We start from the raw sequence: 18,808 nt of genomic DNA on the forward strand, positions 1-18,808 counted from the left end.
TCGTAGTCCTCCTCTTCATGTGACTGAACTTCCGATACAATACGAGGTGGGTCCTCACCGTGGTGCACCCACACCTCATAGCCTGGCATATAACCGTTCTTGCAAATATGTATCGACATAGTCCTCCTGTCAAGGAAATTAATGTTCCGACACTTGCTACAAGGGCACCTAACATCGGTTCCAGTCTCTGACCGAGCAAAAGCATGGTCGAGAAAAGCATCAGTCTTGGCCACCCACTCACTTGATAGAGCACCTCTTTTCTTCCAACCTTCATACATCCATCGACGATTCTCCTCCATACTAGATACGATACGTTAACTTAATTAGATAAGTACTGCACGTGCATTCCGTTTTTACGAAGAAATCACGCCCCTACATCTGTAGGAAAGGATAGGTCCTAAACCCACCCAGGAGTGACCGACGAGACCGTGTTTATGACAAGACATGTGGTCGTGCGAAATTTCGGCAGCATAACCCCGTTGTTCTCCAATCGCACGCCTAAAAATGGTGCAATTGAAGAACAGAGAGGTTATGCTGCCGAAACTAAGCAGGAGCACATGCTTTTGTCATAAACACGGACTCTGTCGGTCACCCCGAGGCTGTCCAAAAAAGGGACAATTCCGGCCCAACATACCTCACATGCGTCGCTTGTAAGGTGTGTTGGGCCGAAACGGGTGACGCCTAGGTTTCGTTTGTTCACACTACGATACACTATGATTAACTATAATCATCGTGCATTATTAAATAATTAAACTAATAAACCATAATACAATATTACATACGAAATAATATTGTTATAGATGACAAATCATATAAAATGACCTTATTTCCGAGGGCATAATAATTACCCTCGGAAATTAAAAATTAAAATTATCTAAAGTACCACTAAATAAAGTAAAACAAACTACTTTAATTAACTAATCAAATTTTGACCGTCGGACATAACAAACTAAACAATCAAATGCATTAATACATACAATTTCAATCAAATACATTAATACAAACATACAATTCTAATCAAATACATTAATAAAAGCATACAATTTTAATAAACAAAATTGCTAATTAAGTATACTCACTTAGCGGGTGTGGAGAGTCGGCCGGCGATGGGCGCACGGGCGGCGGCGGGCGCACGGGGCCGTTGGCCGGAGCACGGGGCGGCGGCGACCGGCGAACGGGGCGGCGGCGACCGGCGAACGGGGCGGCGGCGGCGGCGGCCGGAGCACGGGCGTGGCGGTGGCCGGAGCACGAGCTAGGGGCGGTGGTGGCCGGAGCACGGGCGTGGCGGTGGTGGCCGGAGCACGGGCGTGGCGGTGGCCGGAGCACGAGCACGGAGCGGTGGGGCGGCGGCGGGCGCCGGAGCACGAGCAGTGGGGGCGGGCGGTACGGCGATAGGGCGGGACGGCGACGAGCGTGGCGGCGACGAGCGTGGCGGCGACGGCGGCTTCTCCTCGGACACGGCGGAGGCGTGCTCGGCGGCGGCAGGATAGAAACGCGCGGTCTCGGGTGAAACTGAAGGCGCGCGGGTCGGAACCGCGCGTTAAAAAGCCTTATGTCCGACGGCTCGGTACGAGGCCGTCGGACATAAGCTAATGTCCGACGGCCAGGGGGTCGGCCGTCGGACATAAGGTAATGTCCGACGGTCAGTCTGCCAGCCGTCGGTTATATTTTTTTATTTTCGACGGCCGCTGTTGGCCGTCGGACATAACCGTATGTCCGACGGTTGCCTACGGGGCCGTCGGACATAAGACGACCGTCGGAATTGTATAGTTTTACTGTAGTGCTCCCTCACTATCTTGTTCTCGCCTCGTTTTTCTCTCCCTCCGCGAGCGCCAAGGCAGCGCAGCTACGAGACAAGGCACACGTAATAGTACTAGTGCGCCGTTGCCCTGCCTGCCTGCCCTGTGCCCTGCCTTGCACCACACCACCACCACCGCAGATCCGGTCTGGTCCAGTCCGGCCCGGTCCGCTACTAAACAAACCAGCCCAGCGCGCGCCCCCAGCGAGAGGAGAGGAGGAGGGGCCGGGGTCGGCACGGCGGGCAGAATTGCCTCTGCTGCCTGCGCGCTGCCCTGCCCTGCCAGAGGGATCGGAGGGAGAGCGATCAGTCAACAAGCCCAGGAGGAGGAGGAGGAGGAGGGAGAGATCCGCGTGCCGGCCGGAGGCGGGCTCCGGGAGATCGACCGAGCGACCGGCCTCGGTCCCGGTGCGGTGGTGGATGGGGATGGCGCCCGCCGGGTGGGTGGGCGGGCTCGTGGCGGAGAGCTTCTTCGTGGCGTGCCCCGCGCACGAGTCCCGCAAGAAGAACGAGCGCAACATCTTCTGCCTCGCCTGCTGCGCCAGCATCTGCCCGCACTGCGCCCCCGCGCACCGCCACCACCCGCTCCTCCAGGTGAGTGCGAGTCTCGTCGTCGTCCTCCTCCTCGCCCGGCCTCTCCTCTTCCTTCCTCCGGCGGCCTTCCCCTCTCCCTGCCAGGCTGCCATGGCGTCGCGTGGCATGCACCTGGCCGGGCGATCTGCTCAGTTTCTACTCCTGCTAGCTTCGCAGCAATTCTCGCCGCCGCTGTCCCGCTCCGCTCCGCTTCTTGTTGTTGTTGGATGAACACACCACCTCCCCACCGCCACCGCCACCGGGGGGCAGCTTTTTGGGGGTTATTGCTGGTGGCCTCGGTTCTTGTGCAACGGATGGGAACGGCGGGGACGAGTACCAATCAATCGATTTCTTTATTTGATTTAATTGTTTATTTATTATTCCTCGGCGTATATAGCACTAGACGCTACTTCTTCCTATATACTACTACTAGAGTAGTACTACAAGTGTAGAGGAGGAGGGGCATGGGAATTGGATGTGTAGTATCTCGCTTTTGTTTTGTCGCGTGCTGTCTCTTCCTTCCTTCCTTCCTTGGACTAGATTTGGTCCCGGCTTTAGCCTAAACAAAAAAATATTTCCCCCCTACCATTTCTCGCATGATTTGATTTGATGCGTGGTCTCTTCTCGTGTCGTCCGTGCGCGGGAAGGAATCAAGGGAAAGGAAAGGAAACCAAACCCCATCTCGCTAATCGCTCTCCTCTCTCTCTCTCTCTCCCTTCCTCGCAGGCAGGCAGAGGCAGTACAGGTTGTTGCAAAACTTGCACGTACTTGATTCCTCGCGCGCGCAGCGCCTTGTCGCCTTGCGAGGTTTGGTTTGGTTGGGTCATGAGCTCATCCATCCATTCCCTTTTCCACCCATGCATGCATGCATGCATGCCACTCCCTTGATTAGGGTTTATAAGCCAGCAGGAGGCGCTGATTGAGTCCTAATCTGCGCCACTGTAACAGCAATCCCAACCATGATTTTCGCACCCGCTCCAGGACTCCGGAGCAGTGCTACTTCTTCATCGCTATAATTAATATAATTCGTCTGCTCCTTCCTGCCTGACCGGGGTATTAAATCCTGTGTATGTACGTAGTACTAACAAACAAGGACAAGGCAGTAAAAATTCTCGTTACGGAACATTATCTACTCCGACCTCCCTTGCATTTTTTTTTTGGAATTAGTACCCGGGCGTTCATCGCGACCTGCATGCAACTGTTTCCTCAACGAGCTAGCCATTACATGCTTTTAGTTTTTTTATAAAATATATATGCATGCATGGCAAAACTTTTTCCTTTTTAAATTTTCGGGAGTTAAAGAGGAGGAGGGTCGAAAATTCAAATCCCCCCACCCGGGGCATGCAAACCCTTCTTCTTTCTCTCCGTAGCTTTGTCTTGTAGCTGCAGCCATGCATTTCCCCCCTACTTTCATGCAGCAGCAACTAATCCATCCGGATATGCTGGCGCTGCGGGAGCCGGAGTCTCGAACCCAAATGGCAAAAAAAGCTGCGGGGGGAGGTTTTACCGCTGCCTCTTCATTGGAATTCCAATCCTTGGGATTAGGATCCTCTGCGGTAATCGCCAGCCTCCTGCTGCGCTTCCGCTTGCTTCCCCGTCCATTAATAGGCCTGGTTATCCAAACTGTTTTGCCAAGTATAGCAACATTTCCCTGCCCCCCGTCCTGCCGACTGAACCCCGCCACTGATAAAGGAAAAAAAATCGGTTCGGGCCTTTGAATTAGATTTTACCGTATGCGCCCGCGCGCGGTAACTGCGCGGCCTGTCTTTTTTTACCAAACAGAGGCATCGACGACGACACTGTTGTCCCCCGACGACGACCCCATCTCTCCCTGGTGCGTGCTACACGACCAAACTTCTCTCTCCTTACCTTAGGGTGGGGTGGTTTTGGGGGTCTCCCAGGCCATGATAAAGATCACCACTGGAGTGGTACTGCTGCCCGGCCGGTCAAAGCATGGGGGCCATCGCGTGGTGTGTGGCCCAACCCAAAGTTGTACCCTGCTGCTGCTGTACCGCCTGCGTTGTTATCTTAGGCCCCGTTTCAATCTCACGGGATAAACTTTAGCTTCATGCTAAACTTTAGCTATATGAATTGAAGTGCTAAAGTTTAGCTTTAATTACCACCATTAGCTCTCATGTTTAGATTATAAATGGCTAAAAGTAGCTAGAAAAAAGCTGCTAAAGTTTATCTCGCGAGATTGGAACACGGCCTTATCTTAGAGTATGAAACTGCGGTTGTAAACATGTTTAGCGCCAACTGCTATGTACGTGATCAGGTGCGGCGCTACGTGTACCATGACGTCGTCCGCCTCGGCGACCTAGAGAAGCTCATCGACTGCTCCTGTGTCCAGGTGATTCCCTATCTATCGTCGTATCTGTCTTGCATTAGTGCTTCGAATTTTGATGGTGATGCTGATGATGAGTACGTTAATTATATAGTAGTAAAACTCCCCTCTCTCTTTGTGTGTGTGATGTGTGACCGCGCAGACCTACACAATCAACAGTGCCAAGGTGATCTTCCTGAAGCCGAGGCCGCAGTCCAGGCCTTTCAAGGGCTCCGGCAACATCTGCCTCACGTGCGACAGGATCCTCCAGGAGCCCTTCCACTTCTGCTCCCTCTCATGCAAGGTTGCATTGGTCAGCTAGCTAGCATCATCGCATACGCCATGCATATGCATCGTCGGATTCGGATCATATCGTTCAGTGCGTACGTGGATCATGTCATATGTTATTACGCAGGTGGACCACGTGATGACGCAGGGAGGGGACCTGTCCAACATCCTGCAGCACTACGGCGCCGGCGGTGGCGGTGGCGGTGGCACGGCGGACCCGGACCGCCTCGCGTTCCCGAGGTTCGAGAACCTCCGCGTCGTCGACGGCTCGGACCTCGACGACGACGTCCAGGTCGTCACCCCAGACTCCACCCTCGAGGACCCGACCAACAACGCGGGCGGCGGGTCCAGCGACAACGGTACTGACGACGCCAGACGGCAGGTCGTCGTCCATGGCGGCGGCGAGGCGGCCAAGCGGAAGAAAGGGGGCGGCTTCTTGCCCCAGATCGTGCTGTCACTCGGCGGCGGCGGCGGCGGCGGCAACAGGAGGAAGGGTGCCCCCCACAGGTCCCCTCTGGCCTAAGCAGCGCTACCTTCATGCATGCGTCCCCCTGCTGCTGCTCGTTATATATCACAAGTCACAACACACGTAGCGCGCTGTGGTTGCATGCAGTGATGATGGTGTGGGTGGTAGCTACAGTATTAATTAGTAGTAGCGTGTTATAATAGTATCTTAATGGTGATTAGCCTCGTAGAGAGACGACGACAAGCTGGTAGCTGGTCGATCGGTTTTGCTTGGGGGGGAAGGTCTTGGTGGCCTTGTGATCCGTCTAGCAGCTCGCTAGGACCAACCATGGCCGCCGCGCCATCTCATGAGACTTTAGAGAGAGAGAGAGAGAGAGAGGGTCATGGGGGAGGTAGAGGGGGGAGAGACGGTTGTAAAAGCAGTTCCCATTGTTACAGGCACCAGGTAGTAACTGGTCAGTGGGGCCCACTTCTGCAGGCGGTGGGGCCCATACGATCGAGGTGGCTACCAATTTTGTATTTGATGTACCAAGGGTTACTCGCGGTCTCGCGCATACAATTTCCACACCTATATATGTTATATATAAATGATAATATATCTGAATTCTGTCCCAGACTAAACAGGTTGTTTTCAGCAGTCTGTATCCGTTCCATGTGGGCTCAAGTGATTTTCAGCTGCCTGTTTGGCGTGTCAAGCAGCTGTTGAGACATGAGGCCGAGAGCTCTCGCCCAGTCTCGCCCGTAGGGATGAAAGTAGGATGGGAAAATCCCGTACCGACCGTTATCGTATAACCGAATTTGTTAGTTTTGTCCCGATCGTTTTCGAACCCGACGTAAAAAACGAAAACGGGACGAAAACGGGATATACAAAACGGTAAACGGAAACGGAAACGGTAGAGCTGTTTTACCGACCGTTTAACCGGGATCCCGTTTTTAATCGGGATGATCCCGTTTTGTTACCGTATTTTGTAATTCGGGATCACTTCAATATAGACAGCTATAGGCATCACTTTGAGGCCCAGCCCATCTAAGAAAAACCTAACGCGCTGTTCTGCTCCCAGGCGTCGCCGTCCACACTCCTCTCTCCCAGCTCGCTGCCGTAGTGCCATCAGCTCGTCACTCGCAGGCGCCGGCGCGCAGCCGTCCGCCCTCCTGCTCTGTGCGGCTTTGCCTCTCCCAGCTCGCCTCGCCAGTCGCCAGGCCAGAGTGCCATCGCAGCTTCCCAGGCTCCCAGCTCGCCAGAGTGCCGGACGCCACGCCAGCCCGGTCCGGTCTCCGGTCGGCGGTCGGTCGATCGCCGCTGCTCCAGCTGGCTGCCCAGGCGACTAGACGTCCACGACGGCTCGGCGATCGGCAGGCAGCTCGCTCCACCTCCACAGGCCACGACTCCCTCTGCTGCTGCTGTCCTCCACGGATCCACTGCTGGCTGCTGCTCCCTCCACAGAGAATCGCCTTGCTACACCATGTGAGCAGTCCTGCAGTCCTGCCGTGTTAGACGCTAGCTGCTAGCTCCCAGCCGTACTCCACCACGTTTTGGTGCATAAGCTGCGTGTTGCCTTGCTTTTTACTGTTGTTGTTTTAATTCTGTGGTGCATAATTCTGTTGGTGCGTACTTCTATTGGGCGTACTTTATATTATGTCATGTGTGCTAGTAGACTTATATGGCTTCTTATGTAGCCAAGAGCTCAATATTTATCACTTATGTGCTACTAAGATGTTTGGTTTGATGAATCACTCTATCCAAAATGAAGTGGTGCATCATGGGTCCATTCCTCAAATTTGGTGGGATGACTTCATTCCACATATTAGTACTAAACAACTAACTATGAGGAATGAGGTGGTGATGGATTAACTCACTCCATTCCACAAACCAAACAAAAAAGTGAGGAGTGAGAAGATGATGAACTATATCGTTCCTCAAACCAAACACTCCATACATTAAACTATGTGTGCTCCAGATTTATATGACTTTTTTCTATGTTTAATTAAGACTTGTGTTTACAATTTTTTATATTTGTTTTTAAGTTTTGAATATATGTTTTCATGGTGTGATTTTACCGAACAAAAATACCGGTTCCCGTCCGATTTCGGCTTTAACCCGACCGGATCGTATCGGTTTTCGCTTACCGTATTTATCCCGTTCGTTTTCGTTACCGATATATCCCGTTTTCGTTTTCGTCCCGCAAGTTAAATATGAAAATGAAAACGGTAGAGGTATTTTACCGACCGTTCCCGACCGTTTTCATCCCTACTCGCCCGCGTGCATGGATTGTTGCATGCATGTGATGCGCGCGCGCACACGCCTAGCGCTCCCGTCCAAACTCCCCAGTCGTGTTGCTGTGACCTGCTGGCTGTTTGATGCAGTTGTGATTCGCTTTGCAATGGACCACGGTCTCTGTCCCATGGTGTGTGTATCTGTGTGTCTGAGTGTGGAGACGACAGAGACTCGAAAAGATGGTGTGGTGGCTGTTCGATCCAGGGCTCGCTTGATGCCTGTTTTTTTTTCCACGAGAATCTCTCTATTAGAGAACAGATGCATGGGTCGTTTTTTAGCCTCTCTAGACCAGGATGTGAAAGGTAGAAAAGCCATTCTCACGTGAGGTTACAGTACTTGTAGCTTTCCATTACTCATATACTTGCAGGAATTAATATTGGACACTCTTTTTCTACTCTCGCTCTGTTTTAAATCGCAAGCTATTTTTCCACTTTCTTAAAAATGTAGCAGCTTTTACCGAGTACATCTCGGTACGTACCTAAAAAAAAGCTTGTAGTATAAGCTTTCAACCGAGTGTTTATAAGGCTTCGCCGAGTGCTTCCGGCACTCGGCGAAGCTATTGATTCCGGTAGTGCCGGGTTGAATTTACTTTTGTATCACTGAGCGTGCGAAGAGAACAGCGGTATTTCTGGCATCGATCGGGCACCCTTCCTCGGAATCATGGCTTTTTGAGAGTGACCAACAGGCAGTGCGCGCGGTCTCGGAACCTGAAAATTGTTTGGTTGTATCGAATGACTTGTCACGGCCACTCGAGGCAGGCATGAGACGCTCCACCGGACCGCCACACCATGCATAGTGACAGATCATCAAAAGGTGGTTTTAAAACTCGAATTTTTATCTGACTATATAGCAAATAAATCCTTTTGTACGCTCAGTTTCATATATAGACGAAATTCTCCCACCTCTCCCATGCATGCATGTCATCGATCATTCTTGTTTATCTGGTGATGTATTTAATGAAGACAGAAATTCGAGTGAGATTTCCAGTGGAAATAGCCTTATTAGTGTGCCATGAACGAAGTTCTGAAGTCGAAACCAGACGAGAGTCCCCATGCACGATGCCATGGATATCGCCAGTACGTACAGGACGTGCGCCAGCACGATGCAACTGTCAGCAGACAGCAGCCAAAACGCAATTCTTGTTTCAGCTGGGTGGGCAATTCCGAGGTGTGCTAAATAAAAGCATGATCCATGCATATAGATGAGCATGCAGCCCGCAGCCCGACAGCCCGGCACGAGGCCCGGTTTTTTGGCCCGGCCCAAGCACGGCACGGCCCGTCTGGTTTCGTGCCCGTGCCGGCCCGGCCCGGTAGACCAGGCCGTGCTTGGGCTGCCGGATGCGCCCGCCGGGCGGCACGGCCCGGCCCGCTAGGAAAAGCAGGCACGGAGCCGGCCCGGTTCCAGGCGAGGGGCATATCCGCCCGCCCCTCCCCACCGCCCGTTCAGTCCCCCAGTCCCTAGTTCCCCACGCCACGCGATTTGCTCCGCAGCCTCCGCCCTCCGCTCGTCCGCTCGCCGCTCCCTCCCCATTCTCCGTCAACGCCGAGCCGTCGCCACTGCCGTTGCCGGATCTCCGTCGTCGACCGACGAGATCTCCTCTCTGCCTCTCTCCAGTCTTCGTCACTCGGTGACGCATCGGCTCTCCATTCCCCAATCTGTAACCCTAATCCCCTTTCCGGCTTTCCCTCACCTCTCCGGTGACGCATCGGCTCTCCACTGCCGGATCTCCGTCACCGGCGACATCTGCACGCTTGTTCTGTGCGGCTCACCCTCTCCGGCTCTCCCTCCCCAATCCCCTCGCTCGTCGTCGTCGTCATCGGTCGTCGGCTTGTCGCGCGTCGTCGTCCCCTAGACCCTCGTCTCCGGCTCCGGGCTCCGGCTTGGCAGGTACGTGTACGTCCCTCTCCGGCTCTCCCTCCCCAATCCGACAAACCCTAACCCTAATCCCTTGCTTGGTAGGTCGCCGGCCGACTACGCCGTGGTCGTGCTGGTGCCGCCAGTGCCGTTGAGGTACGGTGCCGAGAGGGGGGCCGGGCATGGATGACGACGACGACAATGGCCGGTACCCTAGAACCATCAACGACGAGCTCGTTGAGTTAGGGCAGCTTCCCGATGACGTCGACGACATGGGAGATGCTGCTGCTGCTGCCTTATTCGGTATCGGTAGCAGTCATGGTGCCGGCGACCTGGAGGGGACAGCTGCCGGGCCGGTTCCGGTTAGTGATGCTGCTGGCTCTAACGAACTTGATTCATTGACTTCTTCCAGCACTGGTAAGCGTCGATCTGCTGTTTGGGATGACTTCACTGAAGTCACTGAAAACCGTAATGGTAAGAAGGTGCGCATTGCTGGTATTTGCAAATTTTGCAAGGCTCGGTTGAGTGCTAGTTCTAATGCTGGCACTGGACATTTGCTTAGGCACCAGAAATCATGTAAAAAGAAGTCTGATCATGCTGCTATGGTTCAAACTAGACTAGCTTTGAACCCTGATGGGTCTTTTAGAAACTGGGAATATGATCCTCAGGTGGCTAGGACTGAGCTTTGTCGTTTGATTGCTAGACTTGATCTTCCTTTAGGGATAGCTGACACAGATGCTTGGGATAATTACATTCAACATGCTCACAACCCTAGATATGTTAGGGTATCTAGGTTTACAACTGCTAGAGACTTGGCTAAGCTATACAATGAAAAGCTAAAGAACTTAAAAGATGATGTTTTTCCTGGTGTGTCTTCTATTTGCTTGACTTCTGATATATGGTCTGGTAATGCCAAGGAAGACTACATTACTGTTGTTGCTCATTTTATTAATGCTGATTGGGAGTTAAAGAAGTGTGTGATAGGCTTTAAATTGATCCAAGTGTCTCATAATGGTGTTAACATTGCTGAACGCATTGCTTGTGTGATTCAATACTTTGGCATGATTGATAAAGTGTTCTCTATTACCTTAGATAATGCTTCTTCTAATTCAACTGCCATGCTCACATTGTCACCTATGCTTGCTGGTTATTTGGGTGCTGATGTTGATCCAACAGATACTAGTAACAAAACATATAGTGTGCTTCATCAGCGTTGTGCCTGTCACATTATTAACTTGATAGTGAAAAGTGGCTTGAAAAGGCTTAAGGATTATTTAGATGTGTTTAGGACTGCTATTAATTTCTTAAACTCTTCTAACCAGAGAATTGGTTCATTTAGTAATTACTGCAAGGCAAAAGGTTGTAGACCTAGAAAATTTGGTTTAGACATGGATGTTAGATGGAATTCAACTTATCTTATGCTAAAACATCTATTGCCATATAAGTCTGTGTTTTCTGTGTTCATTAATACACACTATGGCTATCCTCTACTGAATGAACAACATTGGTATGTAGCTGAAAAGGTTTTGGAGTTCCTTGAGTTGTTTTATGAATCAACTGTTGTCTTGTCTGGTGTTTATTATCCCACCAGTCCTTTGGTAATCCATCACATACTTGAATTTGCTAGCCATTTGCATGAACATGAACATGATACTAATCTAAGTGATGTTGTTGTTCCAATGAAAGCTAAGTTCATGAAGTACTGGAAGTCTATACCAATGTTATATTCCTTTGCATTTGTTCTAGACCCTAGAGCTAAAATGAGGGGTTTGTATAATGTTCTTGAACTGCTTTCTCAATCTAACAATTATAATTACAGTACTTATTTTGCTGATGTTAAGACTGAGTTGTATAAGCTATATGCCAAGTATGAAACTAAGTTTGGTGCTGCTAGGCCATCTAGAACCACACATCAATCAGGTATGACAGGTAAGAGAAAACAGGCTTGGGGTAAAATTTTTGGAGGAACAAGTGCTTCTAGATCCTCAACTGCATCAGGTTCTTTAGGTAGTAGTGGACCTGGTGTGGGTATTTGTGAGCTAACTGTTTACCTTGACAGTGACAATGTGGCTGCCTATGAGGATGATTTTGATATCTTAAATTGGTGGCATGAGCATAAACTAACCTATCCAATTCTTTCAATTATGGCTAGAGACATTATGTTTGTTCCTGCCTCAACTACTTCTTCGGAGTCTACTTTTAGTTTGTCTGGCAGGATTCTTGAGGATCGACGACGGCGCTTGAACTCAGAGACAGTGGAGATGTTGGTGTGCATCAAAGATTGGGAGCTAGGCCAACATCGGGCACAACATGCTGTGGTGGACAATGAATTAGAGGAGTCCTTCAAGGACCTCTGGCTGGATGAAGCTGCTGTTCCTGAATCCTGATACTTTGCCTTGATCTGTCGACTGTCATTCACTCCTTCTGTCCTGATACTTTGGCTTGATCTGTATTCTGTCCTGATACTTTGGCTTGTAAATTATACTAACTGTGAACATTTGAATTATAAACTGAGCTGGCCGTACTCTTTTTTCCTTTCTAGGGTTTCTCACGAGGTGTGAGTTTTACCTAGAAAGGTTTTTAATGAGGCGGCATTGCACTAACAGCTCAAAATTTCTGTATATTTTGTTGAACTGTGTTGAATTCAGTTGCATCTTTGTTTTCTAGCTCAGAATTATAAACTGTGTTGAATTCTGTTTACCGGGCTTCGGGCTGGCCCGAACCACAATTGGGCCTGGGCTTTTCGGGCTGGCCCGGCACGAAAAACGGCCCGAAGGGCCGTGCCTGGGCCTCTGGCCAGGCACGTAGGACTGTGCAGGCCCGGCCCGGCAGGCCCGTGGGCCTGGTCGTGCCGTGCCTATTTGGGCCGTGCCAGGCACGGGCCCGGGCCGTGCCGGGCCGGGCGGCCCGTTTGCTCATCTATATCCATGCATGAGCAGCGTCCCGACAGTCGCTTTAATTTGGAACTGCATGCGCGCGCGCGCCCATGTCGGTGGGAGTGGGAGAAAGAAAGCACGTCGAGCAGCATCGTCACCCTATCAGGCATTATTGGGGAAAAAAATTGCTGCAGCCCCTCACAAAAATGAGAATAGACCCCACCTGCAGGTTAATAACACAATTAAAACGTTATCTGATAAACCTGCAGGTGGACTCTATCCTTATTTTTGTGAAAGGCTGTAAACAGCCTGGTTTGCAGCCGGGCTGCAACAAATTTTTTTCCTTATAGAGACACTAATGTGTGCTGCAAACTAAACCTTGTGCTGCTGGAGGCCAGAAGTCAGAAAAAAACTGCTCAAGAATGGGAGTATTTTTTTTATTTTTATTTATTTTTACCGCGAGCGCGAGGGAGACGGTTCTTTTTGCCGCAGTATTAGTGGAGAAGCTAGCCCAACAGATCCTACACCACCCTCCCTCTTGTGCCGTCCAGCGTCGTGTCCACTGACGGATCATGGACGCTGTGATGGTCTCATCCGTCTCGTCTCTTCTCTCCTCATCTCTTGCTACACCACCCCGCCCGCCTGTCAGCTTTTGCAACGTGAACTGCTGCTCCTCTCTCTCTCTCTTTCTCCCCAGTTTGGTCAGTGGGGTGGTGATCCGAGACCTGAATTCCTGGTCCGCGTGGTGGTGGTGGTGGCGGCATTCAAGATCTCAAGTGCTCCTGCTTTTCCACGAGCTGCACTTTGCCGCCAAAGTGATCGAAAAAGCGGCTGAAATATTCAGTAACCACTCAGATCTGCACGGGGAGAGGAGGCAAATCTCACGGGTTTGCTGCTAACCGACCCTCTTGTGATGGAGCAGGGCAATAATGAGGCTGGCTGGGGCCTGGGAAGCAGGCGGGGTGGTCCAATCGCTGCGGCAGCGCTTGAAGCTGCAGGGGAAAGGGAGGCAGCGCCCGCCCCCATCCCATTGAGCTCGCCTCCCCTGTGCGCCACCATTATTGTCCGGCGCTTTTGACGGTTGGTCTCCTACTCTCCTCTCCTCTCGCCCCCCGGCCACGTATGGCGCATACGTGGCGTCCGTACAGATGCTTGCTTTGCGATTATCCATCACGACTCAAAAGGCACTGTTGTTATTATTATTATTTTATTACCATCATAGTGTGGCAAATGAAACGCGTCTGCTTCACACTGTCACTGTCAGGTCGAGGCAACACTATACCACCCAACGAATTGCAACACGTTCACTCCAACCGTGGAATTTAGCCAACCAAAACCAGAAACTCCAATCACCCTCAAAATTCTTTCATCGAATGGCCAGCTGACTACACCCAACCATTTTGCAGCTTTTCACTCCCCCCCCCCCCCCCCCCCCCCCCCCCCCCAATGCAAACTCGAGGGACCAAGGATCCCTCTTTCAGCACCAGCGTTCACCAGCGCTTCCCTCAGTCTGTCCGCCAGCTTCATGACGCCGCGTAGGGGGGAGCGCCAAGGAATGGCTCCAGCGCGGCCAGATGGTGCCTCAGGAAGATGTACGCCAGCTCCGTGCTCACCGCGGCTACCCGAGCAACCATGCCTGTTCCCTGCAGCCAACCACCACGACAAGATGCCGGTCTCCGTGAGCCAAAGGGCCCAAAGGCGCACACACTTGCCTGGATTCTATAGCACAGCGATGAGACTCAGCAGCGGCAAACAACAAACCGTGCGGCCGAACGGGCTGCAAGAGGCCACGAGTGGTGGCCTTCGGGGACGCTGTGATCTCGTAGTGTAGAGGCTTCCGCCGGCAGTGGGAGGGCGCAGCTGCCCCGACATTAGCTTCCTCACTTCGTCTTGCATCTTGTCTTGGATGTCCCTCAGCTTTGGCCTTCAGAGTAAAGCAATGCCATCAATCATGAGCATTAGCCATGCTTTTCCGTCAGGTACATGGTAGATTAAAATCCAAAAATGTACGTCCTGATCTCTAACAATTTTTCATTTGTTGGTTTGTTCTTCATAGAAAAAGACCAAATCCTAGACTAGGCCCTTGCTTATACCACATTACCACTCGCTCTTCCTCTAAATGCAGCAGAGAATTGTTAGCTATATATTGGCAGAAACACAAATAGATAACCATAGCATATGGTACTGTTAACTCTGTGCCCAACAGTAATAATTGTAAAAAAAAAGCATAAGCTTCTAGGCTGAAGTGATTAATGCAAATTCATCGGTGTAGTGCCATTTCAATCTTCACGTAACAACATTCAAATGTTCAAACAGAGTTGACCAGAGCATATGGCACCATGTTTTTTGAGATGGTGTATTGACTTTACCCCAGTAACACAACCATCGCAACCACATTGTACTCCCGCATCCGTTCAGCAATGCTATAACTCGAGCTTTGTTCCAACAAAGTCTGCTCAAATTATACATGGCGTGTTAAGAATAGCGAACAGCATAAACAAAAACAGAAATGGAACAGCATGTTAACATAACGAAGAACATTACGTGCTAGGAGGAGAAGGTCAAGAGTGCTTACCGAGTCAATAAAGAGTGGCTGGTCTCCCAAGAAAATATGGTTGACACTTTTGTAGAAGCTAAAATCCCATCTTTCTCCGCTCTCGTATCGGCCACTTGTAAACCAATCTACAAGTACCAGGTTTGAATTGACAGAAACATGGAAAACTTGCTTTTGGTGGTACCGAGCGGTTGAGAAGCAGGTTACAGGGTCTGGAATAACAGCCAGCAGGGCGTCTTCCCCAACTCTGGCCTACTGCATGCATTAAATGTTTAATCATGGACCTTCCTAGTTAGGAACGCAACTAAGAGCATAGAGCCCTTGCCTTGGAAGAGGTATTACCTCTAGCAACTGTTCAGAACATTTTGAACCCACAGCCTTGTACACCTACAAAAGTACTTGCCAATCAGAAATGGAATAAACAAAGTCAGCAGATTTGAAGCAAACTAGTTTTCCAATTGACAATTTCATCGGCAGACTTGTTAAGCTTGCATGAGTACTTGCCGTCCAGAAAAAAAAATACAACGGATTTGAGTGAAACTAGCTTTTCAGTTGACATGGAGTAGACAAAATACATGAATGAAGGAAATCAGCATTTTCAGTTGACGCTTTCTATGAACTTGTCAATGCATGAAACCTAGGCATGGTAATAACTGAGCTGGATGATTTCTTGAAGCAGGAAACAGTGGAGTAGTGCCCCAAAGCTAGGACGAAGAGCAGAGCTAAGCAATCTTAGTAAGAGAAAGTAATCAGCGAGCTAATTCTTTGTTCGACTATAAAAGGTTCACAGTAGAAAGAAAAACCCCCTCCCCATATCCTCCACACACACACACACACACACAGTTTGAATTGTGTTCGGCCATTGGCAGAGATCCCAGATTTGGAGAATTAACTTGCCAGCCCTTGTGTTCCGCATACAACCACTAGTTTCTACCATGAGCAGACGAAGAAATTACCCAGGTACGGATGCCTCCCACAATCCGAGAATCAACAAATTCTACCCCGCATTTTTGGCAAAATCTTTCGTCTTCGTTTTCAGCTACGCTCGCTCGAGAGTTTCCACAAGCACAAATTCCGCTTTTTATGGGTCCAAAGATTCTTTCGCAAAACAATCCATCTTTTTCTGGTTTATCGGTTTTATAATGAAAAGTGGAGGGCCTTGTGACTTCGCCAACGACTTCCCCATTAGGTAGGATTTTTTTAGCCCAAGCCTTTATTTGTTGAGGGGAAACGAGTACCAAACTACTAGTCCAGCCTAAACAGTGCACGTAGAAGGCTCATAGGCTCCAGTTTATCATAATTCATACATTCCTACAGAGCTGGTAATTGGAATCCAGACATTCTCTGGTCAATGTTGTATACAGTACCATACAGCATACACGGGTAAGCATCATAACACCAAACGTAACAAGCCATGGTATAAGTATAGTATAGGCAGGACGCGCAGAGCCAGGCTTGAATCGAGCAATCAGCGTACCTTGGTCGAGGCCTGCGTGGTGATCGCCGCCGTACAGCCGTCGCCGACGCTGACCGTGCACGACACGGTGTCCCCCTGCAAGGGCGGGCGCAGGAGCAAGCGCGGCACCAGGACAGGAGACCGTCACGCTACAGCAAGCATCTCCGAACCGCGAGTGCCCAGCAACGGCGCAGCGGGCGAGAACGGAGAGAATGGGAAGTGGAGGGTTGTGTGCGGGGGGGGGGGGGGGGGGGGGTCCTCGGACTCACGGAGACGATGCCGCCGCCGTAGGTGAGGGCGTAGAGCCAGACGGCGTCACAGGAGGAGGGGCCCACCCTGGACGGGGCGATGAGCTTGAGCGGGTACCTGGCGAAGCAGCGGGTCAGCGCCGACCTCCCCCGCACCCTCTCCACCCGCACCGCCCCCATCGGCGTCGGCGTCGCCATCGCCGGCTGACCAGAACACCACCGCCACAGAGCGGTTCGATTGGACGGGCGATGGGGGCGGCGGGCGGGTCAACCAGATCGAGGCGCATCTGCCTCGTTCGGGGATTGACGCAGGCCCAGTCCACGCAGCACTTGCTCGGCCCACCGCGTCACGGTGCCGCCGGGAAGTATTTGATATTTGGGCCTGCTCATCTGCGGATTGCGAATGGCTTTGGGCCGCGAACGGACACGGGCTGTGTTTCCTATTGAAAAACCCTAATGAAGGGTTATATGGAAAGGCTATCACGTCTCTATATATATAAAACATGTACCCCTCATATAGAGTGGAGATGATAAAGAGGCCAAAGGCCCAAACCTACATCTTATGTCTCGTGTGTTTCTTTTGTTGTCGTGCTTATGAGAAGGTGTCTCTACTGCTGACGGGAGGGAAGGGAGTGGATCTGGTGGTCCGTGGTAACGTAGTTCTCAACATGTTATCAGTACGCTCTACCTTAACGTTACTGTAGGATTAGATCTGCATCAACTCTTCGTCACGTCGACAGGTCCCTCGGCCTTGCCGAACTGTCCTACGCGACAGGTTTCACTTCCGTTCTACATCAAGAAATACGGTATACAATTTCTTGATTGAATCCGTGATTTACTTTCCATTCTATTATTCACGGTGAAGAAAAAGCATGCCATCAGCGGCTCTGCTGGTTGCACGCCGCGCGAATCGCTATGATAGCACACTCCAGCGTGGACGCAGCCGATCCGCCCGACGCGACCCCTGCTTACGGGCTTTACGGCAGACTATCCGTCCTCCCGCGAGCCGATGGGCAAGGCATCTCGCCGTTCACTCTGGCCATAACGGCCTCTGGACCTTCCACTTTTTCAACTTGCAGCTCTTCTGAGATCCCCAGATCAGCCAGGCCATCGGTCGTCATGATCCCAACAATGACCTCATCGCCCGTCACTCTGGCTCGCCTGTCTTCCTGAACAACTGTTTCAAATGCGCTTGACGCGTGGCCTGGCAGCCAGCAGCTGCTGCGCGGAAAAACGGATCTAGTAGCTACTGCGTTCGTAGAGGCCTTCTCTTTCATGAGCGATCGAGTCAAACGGCCGTTGTGCGGTTAAAAAAAAGTGTGATAAGCAAAAGATGGACGAGCGGATGGGTAGCACTCCCTCTCCGCCACTCCGCATGGTCCAGCCATCATTTGCGGTCGAGTGAGTGGATAAAAAAAAGAAATGAAAATTTCTTAAGTGCGTAAAAAAATACGGATGCTAGCTTGTCAAAGGATGGATCTCGTTGATCCGGTTTTCTCGGGAGTGAGATTTTTTTTACAGTTTTCCTATAAATTTTTGCTGAATTAATAAACTTTGGTACAATATTAATATATGTGCATACTCTATATTATTTATTCAATTTAATTGCACATAGCAAATTGAATAAAGCATATTTTATGTTGTGATTTCTATTTAAATTAATTATTTCTTATCACAAATAATTAATTAGAAAAACATATGATTAAATATGGATAAACATATTTTACATCAGATGTGTTATGTTCATGCATTAATTTTAGTTTTTCTGCTTTTATTTCTGTTGGGGGTATGCTTCGTAGCCGAAGATCCTAAAGAAAGAGAACACCTTCGGAAGATCCTCTCAGGAGCGAGCGCCGAAGCTATTACCTATAGAGGTTCGGCATAATGACAGATCTCGAGACGAAGGGTCGAACCGACTTAAAGATGGATTGACTTAAAGACCCATGATGTTTTGTGTCATTATTGTAGTCTATTGTAAAGGACATAAATGTAATTTTACACAGGCTGCACCCTGTACTTATAAATAGGTGAACAGTACCCCGGCACTGTTCATGCAACCCTGTAACCGCTAACGCATTACACTGGAATTATTTTCCGC

At 50.5% G+C, this 18,808-nt stretch overlaps 2 protein-coding genes across 4 annotated transcripts; one reads left to right on the forward strand and one right to left on the reverse strand.

Moving 5' to 3' along the window:
* The first annotated feature begins 1,845 nt into the window (after window positions 1-1,845).
* On the forward strand, window positions 1,846-6,068 carry LOC103626673 (uncharacterized). The gene is made up of 4 exons (XM_020538437.3): window positions 1,846-2,392; window positions 4,647-4,721; window positions 4,858-4,998; window positions 5,110-6,068. The coding sequence occupies exons 1-4, from the start codon at window positions 2,219-2,221 to the stop codon at window positions 5,503-5,505; spliced, it is 786 nt and encodes a 261-aa protein (XP_020394026.1). The 5' UTR covers window positions 1,846-2,218; the 3' UTR covers window positions 5,506-6,068.
* Window positions 6,069-13,626: 7,558 nt separating this feature from the next.
* Window positions 13,627-16,991, reverse strand: LOC103628325 (urease accessory protein D). Of its 3 annotated transcripts, XM_020538439.3 has the most exons (7): window positions 16,732-16,977; window positions 16,484-16,558; window positions 15,349-15,393; window positions 15,028-15,258; window positions 14,822-14,904; window positions 14,214-14,376; window positions 13,627-14,095 (listed from the first exon to the last, which is right to left on the reverse strand). In XM_020538439.3, the coding sequence occupies exons 1-7, from the start codon at window positions 16,906-16,908 to the stop codon at window positions 13,976-13,978; spliced, it is 894 nt and encodes a 297-aa protein (XP_020394028.1). In that variant the 5' UTR covers window positions 16,909-16,977; the 3' UTR covers window positions 13,627-13,975. The 3 variants fall into 3 exon arrangements, 2 of the variants coding, with proteins under 2 accessions (XP_020394028.1, XP_020394027.2); XR_004849494.1 differs by lacking the exon at window positions 16,732-16,977 and having other exon boundaries at window positions 15,028-15,261; window positions 16,484-16,697; XM_020538438.3 differs by lacking the exon at window positions 14,822-14,904 and having other exon boundaries at window positions 16,732-16,991.
* Window positions 16,992-18,808: the final 1,817 nt, after the last annotated feature.

This window comes from Zea mays, chromosome 5, assembly GCF_902167145.1.
Source record: "Zea mays cultivar B73 chromosome 5, Zm-B73-REFERENCE-NAM-5.0, whole genome shotgun sequence".
Classification (NCBI taxonomy): Eukaryota; Viridiplantae; Streptophyta; class Magnoliopsida; order Poales; family Poaceae; genus Zea; species Zea mays.

Bases quoted from the DNA above. Each gene is read 5' to 3' on its own strand.
- LOC103628325 (XM_020538438.3), bottom strand. From the start codon at position 16,908: ATGGCGACGCCGACGCCGATGGGGGCGGTGCGGGTGGAGAGGGTGCGG. The intron at 15,394-16,483 runs GTACGCTGATTG...GTACTTTTGTAG, and splicing joins CCACGCAGGCCTCGACCAAG to GTGTACAAGGCTGTGGGTTC. The intron at 15,259-15,348 runs GTAATACCTCTT...TGCATGCAGTAG, and splicing joins GTTCTGAACAGTTGCTAGAG to GCCAGAGTTGGGGAAGACGC.
- LOC103626673 (XM_020538437.3), top strand. From the start codon at position 2,219: ATGGGGATGGCGCCCGCCGGGTGGGTGGGCGGGCTCGTGGCGGAGAGC. The intron at 2,393-4,646 runs GTGAGTGCGAGT...GTACGTGATCAG, and splicing joins GCCACCACCCGCTCCTCCAG to GTGCGGCGCTACGTGTACCA. The intron at 4,722-4,857 runs GTGATTCCCTAT...GTGACCGCGCAG, and splicing joins TCGACTGCTCCTGTGTCCAG to ACCTACACAATCAACAGTGC.